This window comes from Cherax quadricarinatus, chromosome 23, assembly GCF_038502225.1.
Source record: "Cherax quadricarinatus isolate ZL_2023a chromosome 23, ASM3850222v1, whole genome shotgun sequence".
Taxonomy (NCBI): domain Eukaryota; kingdom Metazoa; phylum Arthropoda; class Malacostraca; order Decapoda; family Parastacidae; genus Cherax; species Cherax quadricarinatus.
In genome coordinates, this window is record NC_091314.1 from 43004887 (window position 1) to 43031727 (window position 26841).

General features: G+C 42.4%; 1 protein-coding gene across 4 annotated transcripts in view; it reads right to left on the reverse strand.

The window, feature by feature from the left end:
- LOC128685674 (rho family-interacting cell polarization regulator 2) overlaps positions 1 to 26488 on the reverse strand; it is a 535723-nt gene extending 509235 nt beyond the window's left edge. For 3 of the 4 annotated variants that reach the window (XM_070088106.1, XM_070088107.1, XM_070088108.1), the window contains exon 1: positions 26266 to 26411. In XM_070088106.1, the coding sequence (XP_069944207.1) occupies positions 26266 to 26277 (12 nt within the window). In that variant the 5' untranslated portion in view covers positions 26278 to 26411. Of the gene's footprint in view, positions 1 to 26265 lie in introns of all 4 variants that reach the window. The other variant, XM_070088105.1, reaches the window with a different exon arrangement.
- Positions 26489 to 26841: the final 353 nt, after the last annotated feature.

Consider the following 26841-nt stretch of genomic DNA (forward strand, 5'->3'; position numbering starts at 1 on the left):
GAACAGTGTATAATGACAAGTACCTGACGAACAGTGTATGACAAGTGCCTTGATGAAGTGTATAATGAGAAGTACCTGATGAACAGCGTATAATGACAAGTACCAGATGAACAGTGTATAATGACAAGTACCTGATGAACAGTGTATAATGACACGTACCTGATGAACAGTGTATAATGACAAATGCCTGACGAACAGTGTATAATGACAAGTACCTGATGAACAGCGTATAATGACAAGTACCAGATGAACAGTGTATAATGACAAGTAACTGATGAACAGCGTATAATGACAAGTACCTGATGAGCAGTGTATAATGACAAGCAACTGATGAACAGTGTATAATGACAAGTATCTGATGAACACTGTATAATGACAAGTGCCTGACAAGTATAATGACAAGTAACTGATGAACAGTGTATAATGACAAGTACCAGATGAGCAGTGTATAATGACAAGTAACTCATGAACAGTGTATAATGACAAGTATCTGATGAACACTGTATAATGACAAGTGCCTGACAAGTATAATGACAAGTAACTCATGAACAGTGTATAATGACAAGTAACTGATGAACAGTGTATAATGACAAGTAACTGATGAACAGTGTATAATGACAAGTACCAGATGAGCAGTGTATAATGACAAGTACCAGATGAACAGTGTATAATGACAAGTACCTGATGAACAGTGTATAATGACAAGTACCAGATGAGCAGTGTATAATGACAAGTACCTGATGAACAGTGTATAATGACAAGTAACTGATGAACAGTGTATAATGACAAGTACCTGATGAACAGTGTATAATGACAAGTACCTGATGAACAGTGTATAATGACAAGTACCTGATGAACAGTGTATAATGACAAGTACCTGATGAACAGTGTATAATGACAAGTACCTGATGAACAGTGTATAATGACAAGTAACTGATGAACAGTGTATAATGACAAGTACCTGATGAACAGTGTATAATGACAAGTACCAGATGAGCAGTGTATAATGACAAGTAACTGATGAACAGTGTATAATGACAAGTACCAGATGAACACTGTATAATGACAAGTAACTGATGAACAGTGTATAATGACAAGTACCTGATGAACAGTGTATAATGACAAGTACCTGATGAACAGTGTATAATGACAAGTACCAGATGAACAGTGTATAATGACAAGTACCTGATGAACAGTGTATAATGACAAGTACCTGATGAACACTGTATAATGACAAGTACCTGATGAACAGTGTATAATGACAAGTACCAGATGAACAGTGTATAATGACAAGTACCTGATGAACAGTGTATAATGACAAGTACCTGATGAACACTGTATAATGACAAGTACCTGATGAACAGTGTATAATGACAATAACATTAAAAAAAGTTAAAGAGCGATAATGTGTTAGTGATGGATTATTTGTTAGTGTTGGAGGATGTGTTAGTGTTGGAGGATGTGTTAGTGTTGGAGGATGTGTTAGTGATGGAGGATGTGTTAGTGACGGAGGATGTGTTAGTGTTGGAGGATGTGTTAGTGATGGAGGATGTGTTAGTGATGGAGGATGTGTTAGTGTTGGAGGATGTGTTAGTGATGGAGGATGTGTTAGTGTTGGAGGATGTGTTAGTGACGGAGGATGTGTTAGTGTTGGAGGATGTGTTAGTGATGGATTATGTGTTAGTGATGGAGGATGTGTTAGTGTTGGAGGATGTGTTAGTGACGGAGGATGTGTTAGTGATGGAGGATGTGTTAGTGATGGATTATGTGTTAGTGATGGATTATGTGTTAGTGATGGAGGATGTGTTAGTGTTGGAGGATGTGTTAGTGACGGAGGATGTGTTAGTGTTGGAGGATGTGTTAGTGATGGAGGATGTGTTAGTGATGGAGGATGTGTTAGTGATGGAGGATGTGTTAGTGATGGAGGATGTGTTAGTGACGGAGGATGTGTTAGTGACGGAGGATGTGTTAGTGACGGAGGATGTGTTAGTGTTGGAGGATGTGTTAGTGATGGAGGATGTGTTAGTGTTGGAGGATGTGTTAGTGATGGAGGATGTGTTAGTGTTGGAGGATGTGTTAGTGATGGAGGATGTGTTAGTGATGGAGGATGTGTTAGTGTTGGAGGATGTGTTAGTGACGGAGGATGGAGGATGTGTTAGTGTTGGAGGATGTGTTAGTGACGATGTGTTAGTGATGTGTGTTAGTGATGGAGGATGTGTTAGTGTTGGAGGATGTGTTAGTGTTGGAGGATGTGTTAGTGATGGAGGATGTGTTAGTGTTGGAGGATGTGTTAGTGATGGAGGATGTGTTAGTGTTGGAGGATGTGTTAGTGATGGAGGATGTGTTAGTGTTGGAGGATGTGTTAGTGATGGAGGATGTGTTAGTGATGGAGGATGTGTTAGTGTTGGAGGATGTGTTAGTGATGGAGGATGTGTTAGTGTTGGAGGATGTGTTAGTGATGGAGGATGTGTTAGTGTTGGAGGATGTGTTAGTGATGGAGGATGTTAGTGATGGAGGATGTGTTAGTGATGGAGGATGTGTTAGTGATGGAGGATGTGTTAGTGATGGAGGATGTGTTAGTGTTGGAGGATGTGTTAGTGATGGAGGATGTGTTAGTGTTGGAGGATGTGTTAGTGTTGGAGGATGTGTTAGTGATGGAGGATGTGTTAGTGTTGGAGGATGTGTTAGTGATGGAGGATGTGTTAGTGATGGAGGATGTGTTAGTGATGGAGGATGTGTTAGTGTTGGAGGATGTGTTAGTGATGGAGGATGTGTTAGTGATGGAGGATGTGTTAGTGTTGGAGGATGTGTTAGTGATGGAGGATGTGTTAGTGATGGAGGATGTGTTAGTGATGGAGGATGTGTTAGTGATGGAGGATGTGTTAGTGTTGGAGGATGTGTTAGTGATGGAGGATGTGTTAGTGTTGGAGGATGTGTTAGTGATGGAGGATGTGTTAGTGATGGAGGATGTGTTAGTGTTGGAGGATGTGTTAGTGACGGAGGATGTGTTAGTGATGGAGGATGTGTTAGTGTTGGAGGATGTGTTAGTGTTGGAGGATGTGTTAGTGATGGAGGATGGAGGATGTGTTAGTGATGGAGGATGTGTTAGTGATGGAGGATGTGTTAGTGTTGGAGGATGTGTTAGTGATGGAGGATGTGTTAGTGATGGAGGATGTGTTAGTGTTGGAGGATGTGTTAGTGATGGAGGATGTGTTAGTGATGGAGGATGTGTTAGTGTTGGAGGATGTGTTAGTGATGGAGGATGTGTTAGTGTTGGAGGATGTGTTAGTGATGGAGGATGTGTTAGTGATGGAGGATGTGTTAGTGTTGGAGGATGTGTTAGTGATGGAGGATGTGTTAGTGTTGGAGGATGTGTTAGTGTTGGAGGATGTGTTAGTGATGGAGGATGTGTTAGTGTTGGAGGATGTGTTAGTGTTGGAGGATGTGTTAGTGTTGGAGGATGTGTTAGTGTTGGAGGATGTGTTAGTGATGGAGGATGTGTTAGTGTTGGAGGATGTGTTAGTGATGGAGGATGTGTTAGTGTTGGAGGATGTGTTAGTGTTGGAGGATGTGTTAGTGTTGGAGGATGTGTTAGTGTTGGAGGATGTGTTAGTGTTGGAGGATGTGTTAGTGATGGAGGATGTGTTAGTGTTGGAGGATGTGTTAGTGATGGAGGATGTGTTAGTGTTGGAGGATGTGTTAGTGTTGGAGGATGTGTTAGTGATGGAGGATGTGTTAGTGTTGGAGGATGTGTTAGTGTTGGAGGATGTGTTAGTGATGGAGGATGTGTTAGTGATGGAGGATGTGTTAGTGTTGGAGGATGTTAGTGATGGATTATTTGTTAGTGTTGGAGGATGTTAGTGATGGAGGATGTGTTAGTGTTGGAGGATGTGTTAGTGATGGAGGATGTGTTAGTGTTGGAGGATGTTAGTGATGGAGGATGTGTTAGTGATGGAGGATGTGTTAGTGATGGATTATTTGTTAGTGTTGGAGGATGTGTTAGTGATGGAGGATGTTAGTGATGGATTATTTGTTAGTGTTGGAGGATGTTAGTGATGGAGGATGTGTTAGTGTTGGAGGATGTGTTAGTGTTGGAGGATGTGTTAGTGATGGAGGATGTGTTAGTGTTGGAGGATGTGTTAGTGATGGATTATGTGTTAGTGATGGAGGATGTGTTAGTGATGGAGGATGTGTTAGTGATGGAAGATGTGTTAGTGTTGGAGGATGTGTTAGTGATAGAGGATGTGTTAGTGTTGGAGGATGTGTTAGTGTTGGAGGATGTGTTAGTGTTGGAGGATGTGTTAGTGATGGATTATGTGTTAGTGACGGAGGATGTGTTAGTGATGGAGGATGGGTTAGTGATGGAGGATGTGTTAGTGATGGAGGATGTGTTAGTGATGGAGGATGTGTTAGTGATGGAGGATGTGTTAGTGTTGGAGGATGAGTTCGTGTTGGAGGATGTGTTAGTGATGGAGGATGTGTTAGTGATGGAGGATGTGTTAGTGATGGAGGATGAGTTCGTGTTGGAGGATGTATTAGTGATGGAGGATTAGTGTTGGAGGATGTGTTAGTGATGAACGGTGTATGGAGGGGTGATGGAGAGTGTGTTAGTGATGGAGGGTGGTGTGGAGGGGTGATGGAGAGTGTGTTAGTGATGGAGGGTGGTGTGGAGGGGTGATGGAGGGTGTGTTAGTGATGGAGGGTGGTGTGGAGGGGTGATGGAGGGTGTGTTAGTGATGGAGGGTGGTGTGGAGGGGTGATGGGGAGGAGGTGTGGAGGGGTGATGGGGAGGGGTTGTAGAAGGGTGGTGGGGAGGGGGTGTGAAGGGATGATAGGGAGGGGGTGTAGAAGGGTGATGGGGAGGGGGTGTGGAGGGATAGGGAGGGGGGTGGAGGGATGATGGTGACGGGTGTGGAGGAGTGATAAGGAGTGGGTGTGGATGGGTATATGGAGGGGGTGTAGAGGGATTATAGGGGAAGTGGAGAGGTGAGGGGAGGGGTGTGGAGGGGTGATGCGGAGAGGATGTGGAGGGGTGATGGGTACGGTATGTGGAGGGGTGATGCGAGGTGTGGAGGAGTGATAGGGAAGGGGTGTTAAGGGGTGATAGGGAGGTGTGGACTGGTGACAGGGAGAGGGTGTGGAGAGGAAATAGGGAGGGGGTATGGAGGGGTAATAGGGAGGGGTTATGGAGGGGTAATAGGGAGGGGGTGTGGAGGGGAAATAGTGAGGTGTGGTGGGGTGATAGGGAGGGGAGGGGTAATAGAGGGTGTGAAAAGGGGTTATAGGGAGGAGTGTAGAGGGGTGATAGGGAGGGATGGAGGGGTGACAGGGAGAAGGTGTGAAGGGGTAACAGGGAGGGGTGTGGAAGGTTAATAGGGGTGTGGAAGGGTAATAGGGAGGGGGTGTGGAGGGGTGATGGGGAGAGGGTGTAGAAGGGTGAGAGGGAGGGGATGTGGAGGGGTGACAGGGAGAAGTGGAGAGGTAATAGAGAGGGGGTGTGGAGGGGTGATGGGTAGGGGGTGTGGGTTGACAGGGAGGGAGTTTGGAGGGGTGACAGGGAGGGGGTGTGGCGGGGTGATAGTCTGGGGATGTGGGGTGACTGGGTGTGTGGAGGGGGTGTGGAGGGTAGCCAGGCGGATCTTGGGTGACCTTGGCAGGCCACACCCACTCCTATAATCAAGAGTGGTTGTGGTCTCCCTCCCTCACCTGTGTTACACTACCTGCTCCACCACCTTCAAGGAGGCTAGGGGAACACTTCATCCTACTGAAGATCTCTTCAGCAGCATGAAGGAAGCTATCCTCCCAGTCTTCATCGACCTGATTACCTCACATTCCCAGGACTTTGTACTCGATAATTTGCGGGGGTCGAGTCCTGGTTGCTGACCCCAGTTTTTAAGCGGTGTCGCTTATTGCAGGTACCATTACGTGTTGAATCTTAGAGATAATATCTGTCTTTATTCTGTGTAACAGTGTGTGAGAGATATGAGAGATGACTCCATACACTTGCGTCTTAAGAGTGCCTAGTTTCTGAACATCTCCATTGTTTCTAGCTTCCGGTGTTGTCAACGTAGTATGACCGCTGTGTGACTTAATTCATGTCAGCATAAATATTTCATTAATACTGTGACCGGATATAAACATGTAAATAGTTCATTACCACTGTAACTCTTTCAGTTATCAAAACTTTGCTGCCCAGTCCCTGGACTCATTATGTACCTCCGTAACCTTATGACTACCGCCCACAGGATGGGCATGGTGTGACTACCACCTGTATATGGTGTGACTACCGCCCACAGGATGGGCATGGTGTGATTACCGCCCACAGGATGGGTATGGTGTGATTACCGCCCACAGGATGGGTATGATGTGCATAATAGAGATATTTAACTAAACTCCTAGCTTCCCCGTCGCTCTAACATTTAAAGTCCATCCCTCATATAGAGTTACAGGTACCACTACACTATTACATTCAACTTTTTGCTGCTATGGATCAATTTTTCTACACACACTTCAACACTACTCTTTTTTATGCTTCACTTCGTCTCCATAGACTCACCTGCCCACATGTCCACTCATAAATACATTTACTTCCCCATACTCAGTCACTCTAGTCTCTCACTGCCTTGACATTTTACTACAGCAGTAGTTGTAATAGTTACAACAGTAGTAGTAGTAGTAGTAGTAGTAGTAGTAGTAGTAGTAGTAGTAGTAGTAGTAGTAGTAGTTGTAGTAGTAGTAGTAGTAGTAGTAGTAGTAGTAGTAGTAGTAGTAGTAGTAATAGTACTGCTGTAACTGTCACCACCGCCACTTACTATGAGCGACAGTAAATCCTGTGTCCTTGTATTGTTTGTAATGTCTTGATAAAGTTCCTGAAGATCGAAATTTTGCCACAATGTAATGTTACAGTTGCATCTGTGTCCATTTCCCTAGCATTTTATCGGTAATTCTATCATTATTAATAAATTCTAAGATTATTAATAAGATCAAAGATTATGCGATGCAGTTCTGGTTTCCACGTGACGGAATGTATATAAAAGCATTAGATAATATACATTGTGAGCCTTGAAGCTACACTCTCTTGAAAGATGTAGAATGAAGATAAGTATAAATAAAGGGGGGATGTAATTAAGCCTATCCTGAGAAAAGCTCAGGTTAGGCTATGTTGGTATGTAGGTGAGACGGAGACGACTTTCTAATAAAGGTTTGTCATGATGTTTTAACCTTTATTGATGGGGCTGTAAAAGATGCGAATGCTAAGGTGTTGGGGAAAGGCAGTGGATTATATAATAATGAATATGATACACAGTGGGAATGGTTGATTCTGAAGAGAAGCTGCGACAGTTCGAGATGGATCTGGGGGGGCGTGTAAAATAAAATTAATGGTGAATATATTTAATAGTAGGGCGATGAGAGTAGTAAAATATCAAGGCAGTGAGAGACTAGAGTGACTGAGTATGGGGGAAGTAAATGTATTTATATATTTATGAGTGGACATGTGGGCAGGTGAGTCTATGGAGACGAAGTGAGTCATAAAAAAGAGTAGTGTTGAAGTGTGTTTGGAAAAATTTATCCTCGGAAGCAAAAAGTTGAATGTACAAAAGTGTTTTGGTACCAATAACAGTAGTAATAGTTACAGTAGTAGTAGTAATAATAGTTACAGTAGTAGTACCAGTAGTAATAATAGTTACAGTAGTAGTACCAGTAGTAATAATAGTTACAGTAGTAGTACCAGTAGTAATAATAGTTACAGTAGTAGTACCAGTAGTAATAATAGTTACAGTAGTAGCAGTGGTAATAGTTACAGTAGTAGTAGCAGTAGTAATAGTTACAGTAGTAGTAACTGTAGTAATAGTTACAGTAGTAATAGTCACAATAGTTGTAGTATGAGTGGAGGTAACTCTAAGTTGCTATGTAATGGCAGGTTTATTGTTGTGAGTAGAATTCTGGTTAATACCTCCGAAATGACAAATCCACTTTTATTATGTTTAATGGTGACTGGAAGTTGCGGAAGTTTGCTTCCTTGATCACCAGGCGGCGTCACTGAATCTCGTAAGATGTTGGAGGAGTTTCTGTGCAGCACACATACGTTGTTCAAGTTGTCGTTTCTGTATGCCTTGATATGTTCATTGAGACGTGTTTGAAGGGTATGTGCTGTTTCACCAGTGTATACCTTGTCACAGCCTCTGCAAGGGATTGTGTTAACACCTGCATTGACTGGTTCAAGGTTCTTCACTTTGGTTCGAGTCAGGTTTGTGATGGATGCACTGGTTGTGATAGCGAGTCTAGTGTTGACTCACGAAATCGTAATGACACGACTGCAAACAAACCATACCACTGGGCGTTAGCCCAGTGGCTAACGCGATGGTCTGGAGTTTTGAGACTCTGATCGCGGGTTCTAACCCCGCAACGTGGTATGGTTTGACTCTAGTGTTGGCTTGTGCAAGTACTTTGGAGACATTCAAGACCTGGCTATTGGGAAGGATTATGACTTTCTTTAAAGTAATGATTCGGAGGGCTCTTTTCCTACAATTCTTGATAAAAAGGAAGGAAATTTTAGCTCAGTGAAGGTTTGGTGTATGTATGCACACTTCCTCTGCCAGTTTTCCCAGACGGTATATCACTGCCCTTCAGCACCTTGCCAAGGACCCGTTGTGTCACCACAGCCGACAAAGGAAGTGGAGCCGTTATTCTTAACACCAGCAACTACAGCACCAAAATGATAGACCTCGTGAATGACAAGTCTACATACGTGCCCATCAGCACACAGCTGTGAGACAATCACGAACGACTTCCTTCCTGTTCAAAGCCAGACAAATACTTAGACACATTAATGAATAAGACTTCTACACTTAATACCTAGAAACCCAAAACCAGCACACATGTATGGACTACCTAAGATCCATAAACACAATATACCTCTCAGACCAATCACATCAGGCATAGGTAGTACACAACACAAACTAGTTGCAGTTCACGTCATACATCTTTCCTGCCTCCTGGAAACTAACATTCCCGCTCATCTAAAGTACTCAGGCGACCTCCTTAACAGCATCAGTGACATCTCTGTCCGGAACATGAAACCAAGTAGTCTGGACGTCACTTCCCTCTTCACTAAGCTACCCACCAGGCAAGCCATTAACCTTCTCTGACGTAAAGTTAATCAGGACCTAAATCTTCCACTGCCTCCTCATTGAACTCTGAATTAACTTCAACTGTTTCTCTTCAACAACAGGCTCTACAAGCCGTGTGAAGCTCTCGCTTCACACGGCGAGGGTCCGGGTTCGATTTCCGGCGAGGGGAGAAACATTGGGCGTGTTTCTTTACACCGGTTGTCAATGTTCCTCATCAGTAAAATGGACACCTGGGTGTTTGTCGATTGGTGTTGGTCGCATCCTGGGACAAAACTGACCTAATTTGCCCGAAATGCTCAGCATAACAAACGGCTTTCTATATAGTAGTATGTCATTGATGTCAGCTAGGACTGTATACCATGTACATGTACTTGTAGAAATAAAGATATTATTATTATTATGGTATGGGAATGGGCTCTCCCATCAGCACCGCCTTAGCCAACTTACACATGGAACTCCTAGAAGCTGAATGCTTCACCAATATCATACCCACCAACGTCACATGGTTAAGTTATGTTGACGACGTCCTCATAATAACTCCCAAACGTTTTAATGTACAGGAGTTACAGAGAAAACTCAACACAGTTGAACCGGCCATCCAATTCACACTTGAAGGGTACAATGACAGGTTACCATTTCTCGATGTCCTTATTTATAAAGTAGATAACACCCTTAGATTCCAAGTTTACCGAAACGTACAAACATAAATGATCTCGCACACTTCTACGCCAGCCAAAATACTAAGACTGAGGCATCATCATCGGATTTTTCCTAAGAGAACACCGAACTTGCAGCCCAGAGTTTCTTGACAAGGAATGTGCAAACATACACCTAGCCTACACTGAGCTGAAAACACTAGAGTCGCCATCGCAACTAGTGCATCCATCACAGACCTGACCCTGACCGGACCCGAACCAGTCAATGCAGATGTTTACACAATCATTTGCAGAGGCTGTGACAAGGTACAGGTCGGTGAAACACAACGTACCTTTCAAACACGTCTCAATGAACATATCAATGCATGCAGAAACAATAACTTGAACAACGCATGTGTGCAGCACAGAAACTCTTCCAACCATGTTATGAGATTCACTGACGCCCGCGTAGAAGCAAACTTCCCGAGCAGTACACTGTTTTCTGCTCGTGAGGGCTGATATATCAAACGGGAGTATAATGAAATTAGTTCGGAGCATACCACAGTCACGTATGTACTCGCATCATGAAACATGTCCAGTGCTACTGGGTACGTGATGTTTGTAGGATTGATGGCTCAGTGGTTAGAGTATCGCGGATTTTGACTTGCTTCCCACGAGGCGGGCTAAAATAACAAGGTATATCTGTATATCTGTGTCTAGTATTAGGAATAATATTAGGAGAGAAGTAAATAATGAAACTGAATGTTATAGGAATGCAGTTAGAAGCCTGAGTAGATCTATAACCCACTATGATAACATGAACGTAGATAAGTATGTTTATGGAGCAACTTGCAATGTGAACAGACTGATGTTGTAGTGGCCAGGCTTAGGCTTGGTTACAAGTACTTCTGGCAATTTAGGATTATTATAATCAAGGGAGAAGTGCTAAACCCGTAGGATTATACAGAGCCAGTGGGGGATGTGGAAGGTATTCAGGCTTAATTCGGGGAACTGGAGCACAGATCCAATTCCCTAGATCAAGAGCCCCTCACCAGCATCAAGGAACCTTCCTTGAGGGGTAAGAATTCTGATAATTTCCCCACTACTGATGTCAGGCTGAAGGGTGATAATTTGACAGTTTAGTAGATAGGAATCACATTAGCTACCTTCCACTTATTAGAAATGCCCGTTTGTAGTGATGTATTGAACAGTCACATTAGTGGCTCACTAATTCAATTTTGCAGTCTTTAAGAACTCCTGAAAACTATTCACAGGGAACCGGTGACTTATTGGTCTACTTTAATAATCATGTCTCTAGCGATGTTTTCCTTGGGGTCACTAATAACTACTGAGACTTGGTCAGGATCATATGTGAAAACCGTCAGGAAACAATTGTTAAAAACAGAACACTTCTCTCTTATAAGCTGCCAAGTGATAGTTTTAAGAGAAACAGAGATTAAATTTGGACTTAAACTCTTGAAAAATCATTTGTTATCTGTTACAAACAATTACCTGAGCTACCAGCCACTGCCAAACAATTACCTGAGCTACCAGCCACTGCCAAACAATTACCTGAGCTACCAGCCACTGCCAAACAATTACCTGAGCTACCAGCCACTGCCAAACAATTACCTGAGCTACCAGCCACTGCCAAACAATTACCTGAGCTACCAGCCACTGACAAACAATTACCTGAGCTACCAGCCACTTCCAAACAATTACCTGAGCTACCAGCCACAAACAATTACTGAGCTACCAGCCACTGTCAAACAATTACCTGAGCTACCAGCCACTGCCAAACAATTACCTGAGCTACCAGCCACTGCCAAACAATTACCTGAGCTACCAGCCACTGCCAAACAATTACCTGAGCTACCAGCCACTGACAATCTCTTCGGGAACGGGAAGGTCGAAATCTCCATTTCCTCCCACTATGGTTTATCTGCATACTCGAGTTGTCTGTTTGCGTATGTACAATACCCTCCTAGTCCAAGTCAATATTACACAGTGACTAAGACAGTCTGATGTGTAACTCTGAGACTGTGACAGCAGACTTAGGTTAGGTTAGGTAAGGTTCGTCAGGAAACAGGACAAATGTTTCCTGACGCGGGTCTTAGTCAGATGATGACCTGCCTTTGGAGCTTTTGGTCATCTGACCGAGGCCTTCCGCTGGCTTACCGGTCCACCCCTTTAAAAATTATGGTCATTTATAACCATTTGTGAAATTAGCAGACTTAGTGATTACTGAACTGTACATTGTAACGTCTGTTCCGTTGGTTCCCGTTTTCTGTTAGTGCTTCAAAAATTTTATCGCCTCTATGTATTACATCATTTATCTGCTCTACGGCATGTTATAAGCGGTTATTTTTGTTAGCAGACGAGAATTTAACTTAATGAAAACTAACCTCTGTAACGTGAAGCGAAAAACTTGCTTCAATTGAAGACCGATTTCTCGCATACTCCTTCAGCAAGTTAGGTATGTTTATTTCGAAACGTTTCGCCTACACAGTAGGCTTCTTCAGTCAAGTACAGAAAAGTTGATAGAAGCAGAAGAGACGTGAAGACGATGTAATCAGTCCATCACCCTTGAAGTTTTGAGGTGGTCAGTCCCTCAGCCTGGAGAAGAGTATTGTTCCGTAGTCTGAAACAATATGGAACAATACTCTTCTCCAGACTGAGGGACTGACCACCTCAAACTTCAAGGGTGATGGACTGATTACATCATCTTCACGTCTCTTCTGCTTCTATCAACTTTTCTGTACTTGACTGCCCCTCAAGGAAGGTTCCTTGATGTTGGTGAGGGGCTCTTGATTTAGGGAATTGGATCTGTGCTCCAGTTCCCCGAATTAAGCCTGAATGCCTTCCACATCCCCCCCCCCAGGCGCTGTATAATCCTCCGGGTTTAGCGCTTCCCCCTTGATTATAATAATAAATAATGTACTTGACTGAAGAAGCCTACTGTGTAGACGAAACGTTTCGAAATAAACATACCTAACTTTTGTATATGTGTCTTACCTAACAACCTGTCGGTATTTTATACCATTTTAACATTCACTCCTTCAAGCAAACTTCTCGACTGATGTTTTTATGTTAGGATAGACTATCATCTATCAATAAAAAAATAACCAATAACAGCATTCCACACCGTCATGAGGCAATAAAAAAACATTTAACATTCTTGGGCACGACCTACTTCAACATTGAACATATGTTACACGGCCTATGACTGCTGCACCTCTCCTGCCAACGGTTTATAAGCTCCTTCTCAGCACGTATGCCGTATTCTATTCAAGATTGATGGACTGACCACATCGACTCAAGGTTGAGGGACTGATTACCTCATTCTCCTCCTATTCTTCAAGATTCTCCTTTGTATGGACTGATGAAGCCACTGTGTGGCGAAACGTTTCCTCAATAAAGATACCCAAGAGTTGCACATGTGTCTAATTTATCAAAAGCATTTAAGGTGGGAACAGAAAACAACGACCCATCAAGAGCATTCTAAAGTACACATTCATGTGATCATTGTTAGTCTGCCACCATCCTCTCTTAACAATCAGATATTGACTTTTATTACGAGGATAAGGTCAAGAGAGGCCTGAGCTTGCTACCATCTGCAGCTCATAAGACTGCCATCCCCACGAGCCCCTTTGAGGCGGGGTAGATGGCAGACCAGAGGCCTAGCTTCTCCCTACGAGCCCCGTGAGGGCGGGGAATGTGGCTAGGCCTGGGGACACTTGGTCCCAAAGATGAGGAGGTACTGTACCTCCTCCCATGGGAGACTTAAGTCTCGAGACACTCCCCAGATAGGAAGCCAAGGCCGGGTCACCACTACTTGGAAAAGACCCGGGCCGGGAGAATACCGGCGAATAAAAAAAAAAAAAAATTACGAGGATGAGCCGATATATAACACATACCATACATACATTATATATATATATATATATATATATATATATATATATATATATATATATATATATATATATATATATATATATATATATATATATATATATATATATATATATATATATGTCGTGCCGAACATGTAAAAGTGGTCAATTAGCAAGAACTCATTTAAAATTAAGTCCATTCTAAAATTTTCTCTTATACGTTTAAAGATATATTTTTTTCATTAATGTTAATGTAAAAATTTATAATTTTGCACCAAAAGAATCTTAAAAAACTTACCTAACCTTATTATAACAAGAACAATTTATTTTAGCCTAACTCAACTAAATATATTTTAGTTTTGTTTACAATAATTTAATACTAAACAAACACAGTGCAATATATTTTTTTCGTTAGGTTCAGAATGATTTTGGCGAAATTATTGCATACACAAATTTTCACTTGTCCTATATGGCAAGATGAGCGTTGCTAATTAAGCCAAGATCGCAAGTTCTGCCTATTCGGCACGACATATATATATGTCGTGCCGAATAGGCAGAACTTGCGATCTTGGCTTAAATAGCAACGCTCATCTTGCCATATAGGACAAGTGAAAATTTGTGTATGCAATAATTTTGCCAAAATCATTCTGAGCCTAACGAAAAAAATATATTTCACTGTGTTTGTTTAGTATTAAGTTATTATAAACAAATCTAAAATATATTTAGTTGAGTTAGGCTAAAATAAATTGTTCTTCTTATAATAAGGTTAGGTAAGTCTTCTAAGATCCTTTTGGTGCAAAATTAAAAATTTTTGCATTAACATTAATGAAAAACATATATCTTTAAACGTATAAGAGAAAAATTTAGAAAGGACTTAATTTTAAATGAGTTCTTGCTAATTGACCAGTTTTACATATTCGGCACGACATATATATATATATATATATATATATATATATATATATATATATATATATATATATATATATATATATATATATACACACACACACACATACACACACACACACATACACACACACTTCTCAATGCAAGCCACATACAAGGAAGCATTCTAAGTTTAACAAAGGAGAGAGGACATTCTATGACACACACTCATATTTCAAACAACGGCATGAAGCCTAAATGTCAGACGTTCTTGTAATCGCTTTCCGGGTCTCCGACGGCACACGACACTCCGTCCCGTTGTTCCCAACACCCTCTTACGCACCTGTATATCACGCCAGAGGTACTGTTACACATACACACACAAATATACATACATACATACATATATATATATATATATATATATATATATATATATATATATATATATATATATATATATTTATTTATTATTTTTTTTTATTATCACACCGGCCGATTCCCACCAAGGCAGGGTGGCCCGAAAAAGAAAAACTTTCACCATCATTCACTCCATCACTGTCTTGCCAGAAGGGTGCTTTACACTACAGTTTTTAAACTGCAACATTAACACCCCTCCTTCAGAGTGCAGGCACTGTACTTCCCATCTCCAGGACTCAAGTCCGGCCTGCCGGTTTCCCTGAATCCCTTCATAAATGTTACTTTGCTCACACTCCAACAGCACGTCAAGTATTAAAAACCATTTGTCTCCATTCACTCCTATCAAACACGCTCACGCATGCCTGCTGGAAGTCCAAGCCCCTCGCACACAAAACCTCCTTTACCCCCTCCCTCCAACCCTTCCTAGGCCGACCCCTACCCCGCCTTCCTTCCACTACAGACTGATACACTCTTGAAGTCATTCTGTTTCGCTCCATTCTCTCTACATGTCCGAACCACCTCAACAACCCTTCCTCAGCCCTCTGGACAACAGTTTTGGTAATCCCGCACCTCCTCCTAACTTCCAAACTACGAATTCTCTGCATTATATTCACACCACACATTGCCCTCAGACATGACATCTCCACTGCCTCCAGCCTTCTCCTCGCTGCAACATTCATCACCCACGCTTCACACCCATATAAGAGCGTTGGTAAAACTATACTCTCATACATTCCCCTCTTTGCCTCCAAGGACAAAGTTCTTTGTCTCCACAGACTCCTAAGTGCACCACTCACTCTTTTTCCCTCATCAATTCTATGATTCACCTCATCTTTCATAGACCCATCTGCTGACACGTCCACTCCCAAATATCTGAATACGTTCACCTCCTCCATACTCTCTCCCTCCAATCTGATATTCAATCTTTCATCACCTAATCTTTTTGTTATCCTCATAACCTTACTCTTTCCTGTATTCACCTTTAATTTTCTTCTTTTGCACACCCTACCAAATTCATCCACCAATCTCTGCAACTTCTCTTCAGAATCTCCCAAGAGCACAGTGTCATCAGCAAAGAGCAGCTGTGACAACTCCCACTTTGTGTGTGATTCTTTATCTTTTAACTCCACGCCTCTTGCCAAGACCCTCGCATTTACTTCTCTTACAACCCCATCTATAAATATATTAAACAACCACGGTGACATCACACATCCTTGTCTAAGGCCTACTTTTACTGGGAAAAAATTTCCCTCTTTCCTACATACTCTAACTTGAGCCTCACTATCCTCGTAAAAACTCTTCACTGCTTTCAGTAACCTACCTCCTACACCATACACTTGCAACATCTGCCACATTGCCCCCCTATCCACCCTGTCATACGCCTTTTCCAAATCCATAAATGCCACAAAGACCTCTTTAGCCTTATCTAAATACTGTTCACTTATATGTTTCACTGTAAACACCTGGTCCACACACCCCCTACCTTTCCTAAAGCCTCCTTGTTCATCTGCTATCCTATTCTCCGTCTTACTCTTAATTCTTTCAATTATAACTCTACCATACACTTTACCAGGTACACTCAACAGACTTATCCCCCTATAATTTTTGCACTCTCTTTTATCCCCTTTGCCTTTATACAAAGGAACTATGCATGCTCTCTGCCAATCCCTAGGTACCTTACCTTCTTCCATACATTTATTAAATAATTGCACCAACCACTCCAAAACTATATCCCCACCTGCTTTTAACATTTCTATCTTTATCCCATCAATCCCGGCTGCCTTACCCCCTTTCATTTTACCTACTGCCTCACGAACTTCCCCCACACTCACAACTGGCTCTTCCTCACTCCTACAAGATGTTATTCCTCCTTGCCCTATACACGAAATCACAGCTTCCCTATCTTCATCAACATTTAACAATTCCTCAAAATATTCCTTCCATCTTCCCAATACCTCTAACTCTCCATTTAATAACTCTCCTCTCCTATTTTTGACAAATCCTACCCAATCTCACTCCAAAACTTTTTCTTATTTTCAACAAAATTTGGAGGTACTACCATCCTACCAAGCGAGTGTGAAAAGGAAAACCGTAAATATTTTACATGATTCTAGGATTGCTGGTGTCTTTTTTCTGTCTCATAAACATTCAAGGTTTCAGGTACGTCTCGCTACTTCTACTTACGCTACACAAGCATATATATATACAAACACCTCTGAGTTTTCTTCCATTTTCTTGCTAGTTCTTGTTCTTATTCATTCCTTCTTCTCTCCATGGGGAAGTGCAACAGAATTCTTCCTCCTTAACCCATGTATGTTGTAAGAGGCGACAAAAATGCCAGGAGCAAGGGGCCAGTAACCCCTTCTCCTATATACATTGCTAAATTTAGAAAGAGAAACTTTCGTTTTTCTTTTTTTGGTCACCTTGCTTCGGTGGGATACTGCCGGTTTGTTGAAATATATATATATATATATATATATATATATATATATATATATATGTCGTGCCGAATAGGCAGAACTTGCGATCTTGGCTTAAATAGCAACGCTCATCTTGCCATATAGGACAAGTGAAAATTTGTGTATGCAATAATTTCGCCAAAATCATTCTGAACCTAACGAAAAAAATATATTTGATTGTGTTTGTTTAGTATTAAATTATTGTAAACGTATTTAAAATATATTTTGTTGGGTTAGGCTAAAATAAATTGCTCTTGTTATAATAAGGTTAGGTAAGTTTTCTAAGATTCTTTTGGTGCAAAATTAAAAATTTTTCCATTAACAATAATGAAAAAAATATATCTTCAAAAGTATAAGAGAAAATTTCAGAAAGGACTTAATTTTAATTTAGTTCTTGCTAATTGACCAGTTTTACATATTCGGCACGACATATATATATATATATATATATATATATATATATATATATATATATATATATATATATATATATATATATATATATATATATATGTATATATGTATATATATATATAATATATATATATATATATGTATATATATATATATATATATATATATATATATATATATATATATATATATATATATATATATATATATATATATATCCTCCATGGGGAAGTGGAACAGAATTCTTCCTCCGTAAGCCATGCGTGTTGTAAGAGGCAACTAAAATGCCGGGAGCAAGGGGCTAGTAACCCCTTCTCCTGTATATATTACTAAATTTAAAAAGAGAAACTTTAGTTTTTTCTTTTGGGCCACCCCACCTCAGTGGGATACGGCTGGTACGTTGAAAGATAGAAAGATATATATATATATATATATATATATATATATATATATATATATATATATATATATATATATATATACACACGTCATGCCAGATAGGTAAAATTTGCGATTTTGGCTTAAATAGCAACATTCTTAACGAATAAGACAAGCGAAAATCTGTGTGTGCAATAATTTCGCAAAAATCATTCTGAACTTAACGAAAAAATAAATTTCATTGTATTTGTTTATTAAATTATTGTAAACTTATCTAAAATATATTTAGTTGGATTAGGAAAAATTTAATTGCGCTTGTTACAATATGGTTAGGTAAGTTTTTAAGGTTCTTTTGGTACAAAATTATTAATTTTTACATTAACATAAATGAAAAAAATTAATATATATATGGGGTGGTAGGGGAAAATTTTCAAACAGCTTCAGGGAGAACCTTGAGTTTTCCCTGAAGCAAGTTTATTCTTCTCTCTGAGGATGAGGGTCCCCAGGACAGTTCTAGAGGTGGTACCTCCCTATATTTCCTTAAACGTATAAGAGAAAATTTTAGAAAGGACTTAATATTAAATGAGTTCTTGCTAATTGACCAATTTTACCTATTTGGTTCGAAATTTTATATAAATATATATAGCATTGTCAAACTGCAGACAGCCAGGATTAGATCCTGCGACACATTCCTCCGCCTCAAGAGACAGAACAACGTTCACGTCGCCTTAACCTACAAAGATCATGCACCGAGCAGAGCTAGGTGTTGTTCATGATCTGAAGACTCGTGTATATTATATTATATTTTATATATATATATATATATATATATATATATATATATATATATATATATATATATATATATATATATATATATATATATATGCAGAACAAGCCAAATGGGGATGGAATTTTTTAGCTAAAGATTTCCATCCCCATGTGACTTGTTCTGCATTGTTAAGATCGCCTGTTTGTGATTGTATTGCACGCGCGCACACACACACACACACACACACACACATATATATATATATATATATATATATATATATATATATATATATATATATATATATATATATATATATATATATATATATATATATATATATTGGTCCAGTGTGGGTAGATTGGTAAAGCACTGCGTACCTTGTCCTAAGGTTCGTAGGTTCGAGTCTCCTTCAGCCAGAGATCAGTGTTTGTTTATATATATATATATATATATATATATATATATATATATATATATATATATATATATATATATATATATATATATATGCAGGGAAGTCTACTGTCCTGCCAAATGAGTAAGAAACAGAAATCTCGAACTGTTTTACACAATGGTAGGAGTGTTGGTCTTTTTCTTTCTGTCTCTGTCCATAAACACTTAAGACGACAGGTGCATACTGCTACTTCTACCTACATTTAGGTAACACTATACATGCATGTACATGTACGTGTATACTATACACTTTTCTGAGTTTTCTTCTATTTTCTTAATCGTTGTTTTATTTCCTTTTATCTCCATGGGGGAGTGGAGAAGAGCCTTCCTTTGTAAGTCATCCACGACATAAGATGTGACTATAATACTAGGAGCGAGGAGATAGTAACCTCTTCTCCTGTATTAATTACTAATTTAAAAAAAAAAAGTTGGGGTGTATGAATGTCCATGGATGTAGTACAGATGGTAAGAAAGAGTTCGTTGTGAATGTTATGAATGAAAAGAAACTGGATATCCTTGCTCTAAGCTAAACAAAGCTGAAAGGGATAGGAGATTTTCAGTGAGATTAGGTCAGGTGTATCTGAGAGAATAAGACTTAAGGAAGAATATTGGGAATGTTGAAAGGTCAGTTATGGAAGGAAAAGAGGGAATATAAAATGTAAAAATTTAAGGATTATGTGGATGCGAAAAATAAGTTATAATAAGTGCATTTGTAAAAGAGAGAGGTGTAGAGGAGAGAGATTATAAGAGATGTTAAGTGAATGTTTAGGGAGTTTTAAACCAAGTGAAAGAGTAATTTTTGTTTGAGATCTAAATGCTAAAGCGGGAGAAACTGTTGTATAGGGTGTAGTAGGTAAGTCTGGGTTGCCAGAGGTAAATGATAATGGGGCCTCTGATTGAACTTTGTATACAAAGAGGTTTTGGTAATATATAATATACATTTTAAGAAAAAATATAAAAACACATGATATAGAGCGTACTAAGCAGTTTGTTGGACTATGTATTGGTGGATAAAAAGTAAATGGGTAGACTTCTGGATCAGCTTCTTTATAGACGGGTAACAGATATTTCAGATCTTCATTTAGCTGTAGCTACAGTGAAAATAAGAGGTAGATGGGGTACAAAGAAAATGTCATCAGTATATAAGAGATGTATAAGTTTATAAATTAAGGAGGAAGTTTGGATAAAACACTAGGGACAGTTGGGACAAAGTCGGGCTAGTGAGAGCCTAGACAATGAGGTCAAAGAGGTATGGAGTAGATTTAAGAATACAGTGTTAGAGTGCAGTAGAAGTTTGTGGATATAAGAGAGTGGGTGTAAGAAGCAAGATAAACGATTGGTGGACTGACGAGGTAAAGGTGGTAAGGAAGAAAAGGCTAGCATATTAGAGGCTTTTACAAAGCAGAAGTCGTGTTAATAATATCATTGTGTTTTTATGGCCATAGTTGTTAATAAAGTACCTAAAGAGGTCGTTATGACCACAGTCATGTTAATGTACTTCCAGACCATCGCCACGGTTACAGTCGTGTTGACACTTCCAGACCATCGTCACGGTTACAGTCGTGTTAACACTTCCAGACCATCGTCACGGTTACAGTCGTGTTGACACTTCCATACCATCGTCACGGTTACAGTCGTGTTGACACTTCCAGACCATCGCCACGGTTACAGTCGTGTTGACATTTACAGACTATCGCCATGGTTACAGTCGTGTTGACACTTCCAGAACATCGTCACGGTTACAGTCGTGTTGACACTTCCAGAACATCACCACAGTTACAGTCGTGCTGACACTTCCAGACCATCGTCATGGTTACAGTTGTGTTGACACTTCCAGATCATCGTCATGGTTACAGTCGTGTTGACACTTCCAGACCATCGCCACGGTTACAGTTGTGTTGACACTTCCAGAACATCGTCATGGTTACAGTCGTGTTGACACTTCCAGACCATCGTCACGGTTACAGTCGTGTTGACACTTCCAGAACATCGTCCCGGTTGCAGTCGTGTTGACAATTCCAGAACATCGTCATGGTTACAGTCGTGTTGACACTTCCAGACCATCGTCACGGTTACAGTCGTGTTGACACTTCCAGACCATCGTCACGGTTACAGTCGTGTTGACACTTCCAGAACATCGTCACGGTTACAGTCGTGTTGACACTTCCAGAACATCGTCATGGTTACAGTCGTGTTGACACTTCCAGACCATCGTCACGGTTACAGTCGTGTTGACACTTCCAGACCATCGTCACGGTTACAGTCGTGTTGACACTTCCAGAACATCGTCCCGGTTGCAGTCGTGTTGACAATTCCAGAACATCGTCATGGTTACAGTCGTGTTGACACTTCCAGACCATCGTCACGGTTGCAGTCGTGTTGACACTTCCAGAACATCGTCATGGCCCTAGTCGTGTTGACACTTCCAGAACATCGTCACGGTTACAGTCGTGTTGACACTTCCAGAACATCGTCATGGCCCTAGTCGTGTTGACACTTCCAGAACATCGTCATGGCCCTAGTCGTGTTAACAGTGCACTTCCAGAATGCAATAGCTTTAGACGTGTTAACAATGCACTTCAAGAGCCGTCATAGCCACACTCGTGTTAACATTTCCAGAGCATTATCATGGCCATATTATAATAAAAAAGAAGCGCTAAACCTACAAGGGTCATACAGCGCTGATCATGGCCATAGTAGTGTTAACAGTGCATTTCCAGAATGTAATGACCTTAGACGTGTTAACAGTGCACTTCAAGTCATGGTCACAGTCGTGTTAACTTCCAGTGTCATCTCCACAGTCGTGTTAACAATGCACTTCCAGTGTCATGGCCACAGTCGTGTTAACAGTGCACTTCCAGAATGTCGTCATGGACACAGTCATGTTAACAATGCACTTCCAGTGTCATGGCCACAGTCGTGTCAACAATGCACTTCCAGTGTCATAGCCACACTCGTGTTAACAATGCACTTTTAGTGTCATGGTCACAGTCGTGTTAACAATGCACTTCATGTCGTCATGGACACAGTCGCGTTAACAATGCACTTCCAGTGTCATTAAGGCCACAGTCGTGTTAATGCACTTCATGTCATGGCCACCGTCGTGTTAACAATGCACTTCCAGTGTCATCATGGCCACAGTTGTGTTAACAATGCACTTCGTGTCATGGCCACAGTCGTATTAACAATGCACTTTCAGTGTCAAGGTCACCGTCGTGTTAACAATGCACTTCCAGTGTTGTCATGGCCACCGTCGTGTTAAATTAACTTCCAGGGTCGTCATGGCCACCGTCGTGTTAACAATGCTCTTCCAGAGTCATGGCCACCGTCGTGTTAATGCACTTCCAGAGTCGTCATGGCCACCGTCGTGTTAACAATGCACTTCCAGAGTTGTCATGGCCACCGTCGTGTTAACAATGCACTTCCAGTGTCGTCAGTGCCACCGTCGTGTTAACAATGCACTTCCAGTGTCGTCATGGCCACCGTCGTGTTAACAATGCACTTCCAGAGTCATGGCCACCGTCGTGTTAACACTGCACTTCCAGAGTCGTCATGGCTACCGTCGTGTTAACAATGCACTTCCAGAGTCATGGCCACCGTCGTGTTAACAATGCACTTCGTGTCATGGGCACCCTCGTGTTAACAATGCACTTCCAGAGTCTTCATGGCCACTGTCATGTTAACAATGCACTTCCAGTGTCATCATGGCCACCGTCGTGTTAACAATGCACTTCCAGAGTCATGGCCACTGTCGTGTTAATGCACTTCCAGTGTCGTCATGACCACCCTCGTTTTAACAATGCACTTCCAGTGTCGTCATGGCCACCGTCGTGTTAACAATGCACTTCCAGAGTTGTCATGGCCACCGTCGTGTTAATGCACTTCGTGTCATGGCCACCCTCGTGTTAACAATGCACTTTGTGTCATGGCCACCCTCGTGTTAACGATGCACTTCAGTGTCATGGCCACCCTCGTGTTAACAATGCACTTCAGTGTCGTCATGGCCACCCTCGTGTTAACAATGCACTTCAGTGTCGTCATGGCCACCCTCGTGTTAACAATGCACTTCAGTGTCGTCATGGCCACCCTCGTGTTAACAATGCACTTCAGTGTCGTCATGGCCACCCTCGTGTTAACATTGCACTTCAGTGTCGTCATGGCCACCCTCGTGTTAACATTGCACTTCAGTGTCGTCATGGCCACCCTCGTGTTAACAATGCACTTCAGTGTCGTCATGGCCACCCTCGTGTTAACAATGCACTTCAGTGTCGTCATGGCCACCCTCGTGTTAACACTGCACTTCCAGCTTGAGAAAAGTTCATATCGTGGTTGTAATTTCCACAGATTTTTTTTTCGTTCACACGTAAACATACGTACAACGAATGGATATGCTTTTTTAAATGTTTTGTTGTGTTTTGTATTGTTTATTGTTTGTAATGTTGTAATGTGATCCGAGTGTCGCTTGTAAACAAGACAGGAGTGTATTGTGCACTGTCAGGAACACATTTGTCAAGTTATTATAGAGCAGCCATAGTTACGACCCCGGTGTAACTAATTGCTTTCAACCCATTTTAACTGTTATTTAAATATCAACAGTTACCAACCCTGCCAACAATAATTAGTGAACCCTGCCATCAGTAAGTTGCGAACTCTGCCAACAATAACTGGTGAACCATGTCAACAATAACTGGTGAACCATGCCAACAATAACTAGTGAACCTTGCCAACACACCCATTTTTTCCCCAGTTTACACCCACACCTTAACATCAGTACACAGTACCCTGCCACCATACATCTTAACATCAGTACACAGTACCCTGCCACCACATACGCTTCCAACGTTAATTAAATCTTGCCACACCAAACATCATTACTATAAATAACATTAGATGGTAATTTTGAGTATTGTGAGCAGGATGGGTATGGGATGAGTAAGTCTATACAATCAATTACTACAAGCACCCTCACTCTGTCACCATTGTATCTTCACTAGTACAGTCACCCTACCACTAATACAGTCACCCTGTCACCAGTACCCACACCCTGCCACCAGTATCCACACCCTGCCACCGTCACCCTACCACCAGTACTCACACCCTGCCACCAGTACCCACACCCTGCCGCCGTCACCTTACCACTAGTACCCACACCTGCCACCAGTACCCACACCCTGCCACCAGTACCCACACCCTGCCACCATCACCCTGCCACCAGTACTCACACCCTGCCACCAGTACCCACACCCTGCCACCGTCACCCTACCACTAGTACCCACACCCTGCCACCAGTACCCACACCCTGCCACCGACACCCTGCCACTAGTACCCACACCCTGCCACCAGTACTCACACCCGGCCACCAGTACCCACAACCTACCACCAGTACTCACACCCTGCCACCAGTACCCACACCCTGCCACCAGTACCCACACCCTGCCACCAGTACCCACACCCTGCCACCAGTACCCACACCCTGCCACCAGTACTCACACCCTGCCACCAGTACTCACACCCTGCCACCAGTACCCACACCCTGCCACCGACACCCTGCCACTAGTACCCACACCCTGCCACCGACACCCTGCCACTAGTACCCACACCCTGCCACCAGTATACTCACACCCTGCCACCAGTACCCACACCCTGCCACCAGTACTCACACCCTGCCACCAGTACCCACACCCTGCCACCAGTACCTACACCCTGCCACCGAGACCCTGCCACTAGTACTCACACTCTGCCACCAGTACCCACACCCTGCCACCATTACCCACACCCTGCCACCAGTACTCACACCCTGCCACCAGTACCCACACCCTGCCACCAGTACCCACACCCTGCCACCAGTACTCACACCCTGTCACCAGTACTCACACCCTGCCACCAGTACTCACACCCTGCCACCAGTACTCACCCTGGCACCAGTACCCACACCCTGCCACCAGTACTCACACCCTGCCACCAGTACTCACCCTGCCACCAGTACCCACACCCTGCCACCATCGCCCTGCCACCAGTACTCACACCCAGCCACCATCACCCTGCCACCAGTACCCACACCCTGCCACCAGTACTCACACCCTGGCACCAGTACTCACACCCTGCCACCAGTACTCACACCCTGCCACCAGTACTCACACCCTGCCACCAGTACTCACACCCTGCCACCAGTACCCACACCCTGCCACCAGTACCCACACCCTGCCACCAGTACTCACACCCTGCCACTCGTACTCACACCCTGCCACCAGTACTCACACCCTGCCACCAGTACTCACACCCTGCCACCAGTACTCACACCCTGCCACCAGTACCCACACCCTGCCACCAGTACCCACACCCTGCCACTAGTACCCACACCCTGCCACCAGTACCCACACCCTGCCACCAGTACTCACACCCTGCCACCAGTACCCACACCCTGCCACCAGTACCCACACCCTGCCACCAGTACTCACACCCTGCCACCAGTACTCACACCCTGCCACCAGTACCCACACCCTGCCACCAGTACTCACACCCTGCCACCAGTACTCACCCTGCCACCAGTACCCACACCCTGCCACCAGTACTCACACCCTGCCACCAGTACTCACTCCCTGCCACCAGTACCCACACCCTGCCACCAGTACCCACACCCTGCCACTAGTACTCACACCCTGCCACCAGTACTCACACCCTGCCATCAGTACCCACACCCTGCCACCAGTACCCACACCCTGCCACCAGTACCCACACCCTGCCACCAGTACTCACCCTGCCACCAGTACCCACACCCTGCCACCAGTACCCACACCCTGCCAACATAATACTCACATTACATAGCATGACGCTGCTTCGCTTCCAAAACAAACCAGAACTTGTGTCTTGAACTCACATTGTATCTTATCAATAAATACTTGTTCAAGCACACACCGACGTGTCTATAAAGTCACAACTTCACTCTAAATAAGCATAGTTTAGAGGGAATCTGGTGTCACTGAAATACACGTCTCGAGCTTACGGTTTGACTAAGGTTGGAGACGTAGCTGGCGCGTCCTCTCACTCTCACTGCCAAGACAACACTGACAAGCTGGAGGTTCCCGACCTGACTTTACCCAACACTCCTCCTTACTGGTTACCAGTCAATGTATTTATTGTTTTTAAGACATTTAATAAGTAATGTACAAAACAATGTGCGGAGATAAATAACCTATATAAACACGAGTGTTGTTTAAGAAGATAGTTAATGCAGAGATAACAGTAGCAACTATCATTCTTGAACATTGAGGGAGAAGCAGCAGCATCAAGGCAGCATCCCAGGACGCTCATCCTCCTGCTCCACTCCTTATCCCTCTCTTGTGTTCACTTGCCTCATTTTTTCCTGAACACATATCCTGCGTACATCTTAAC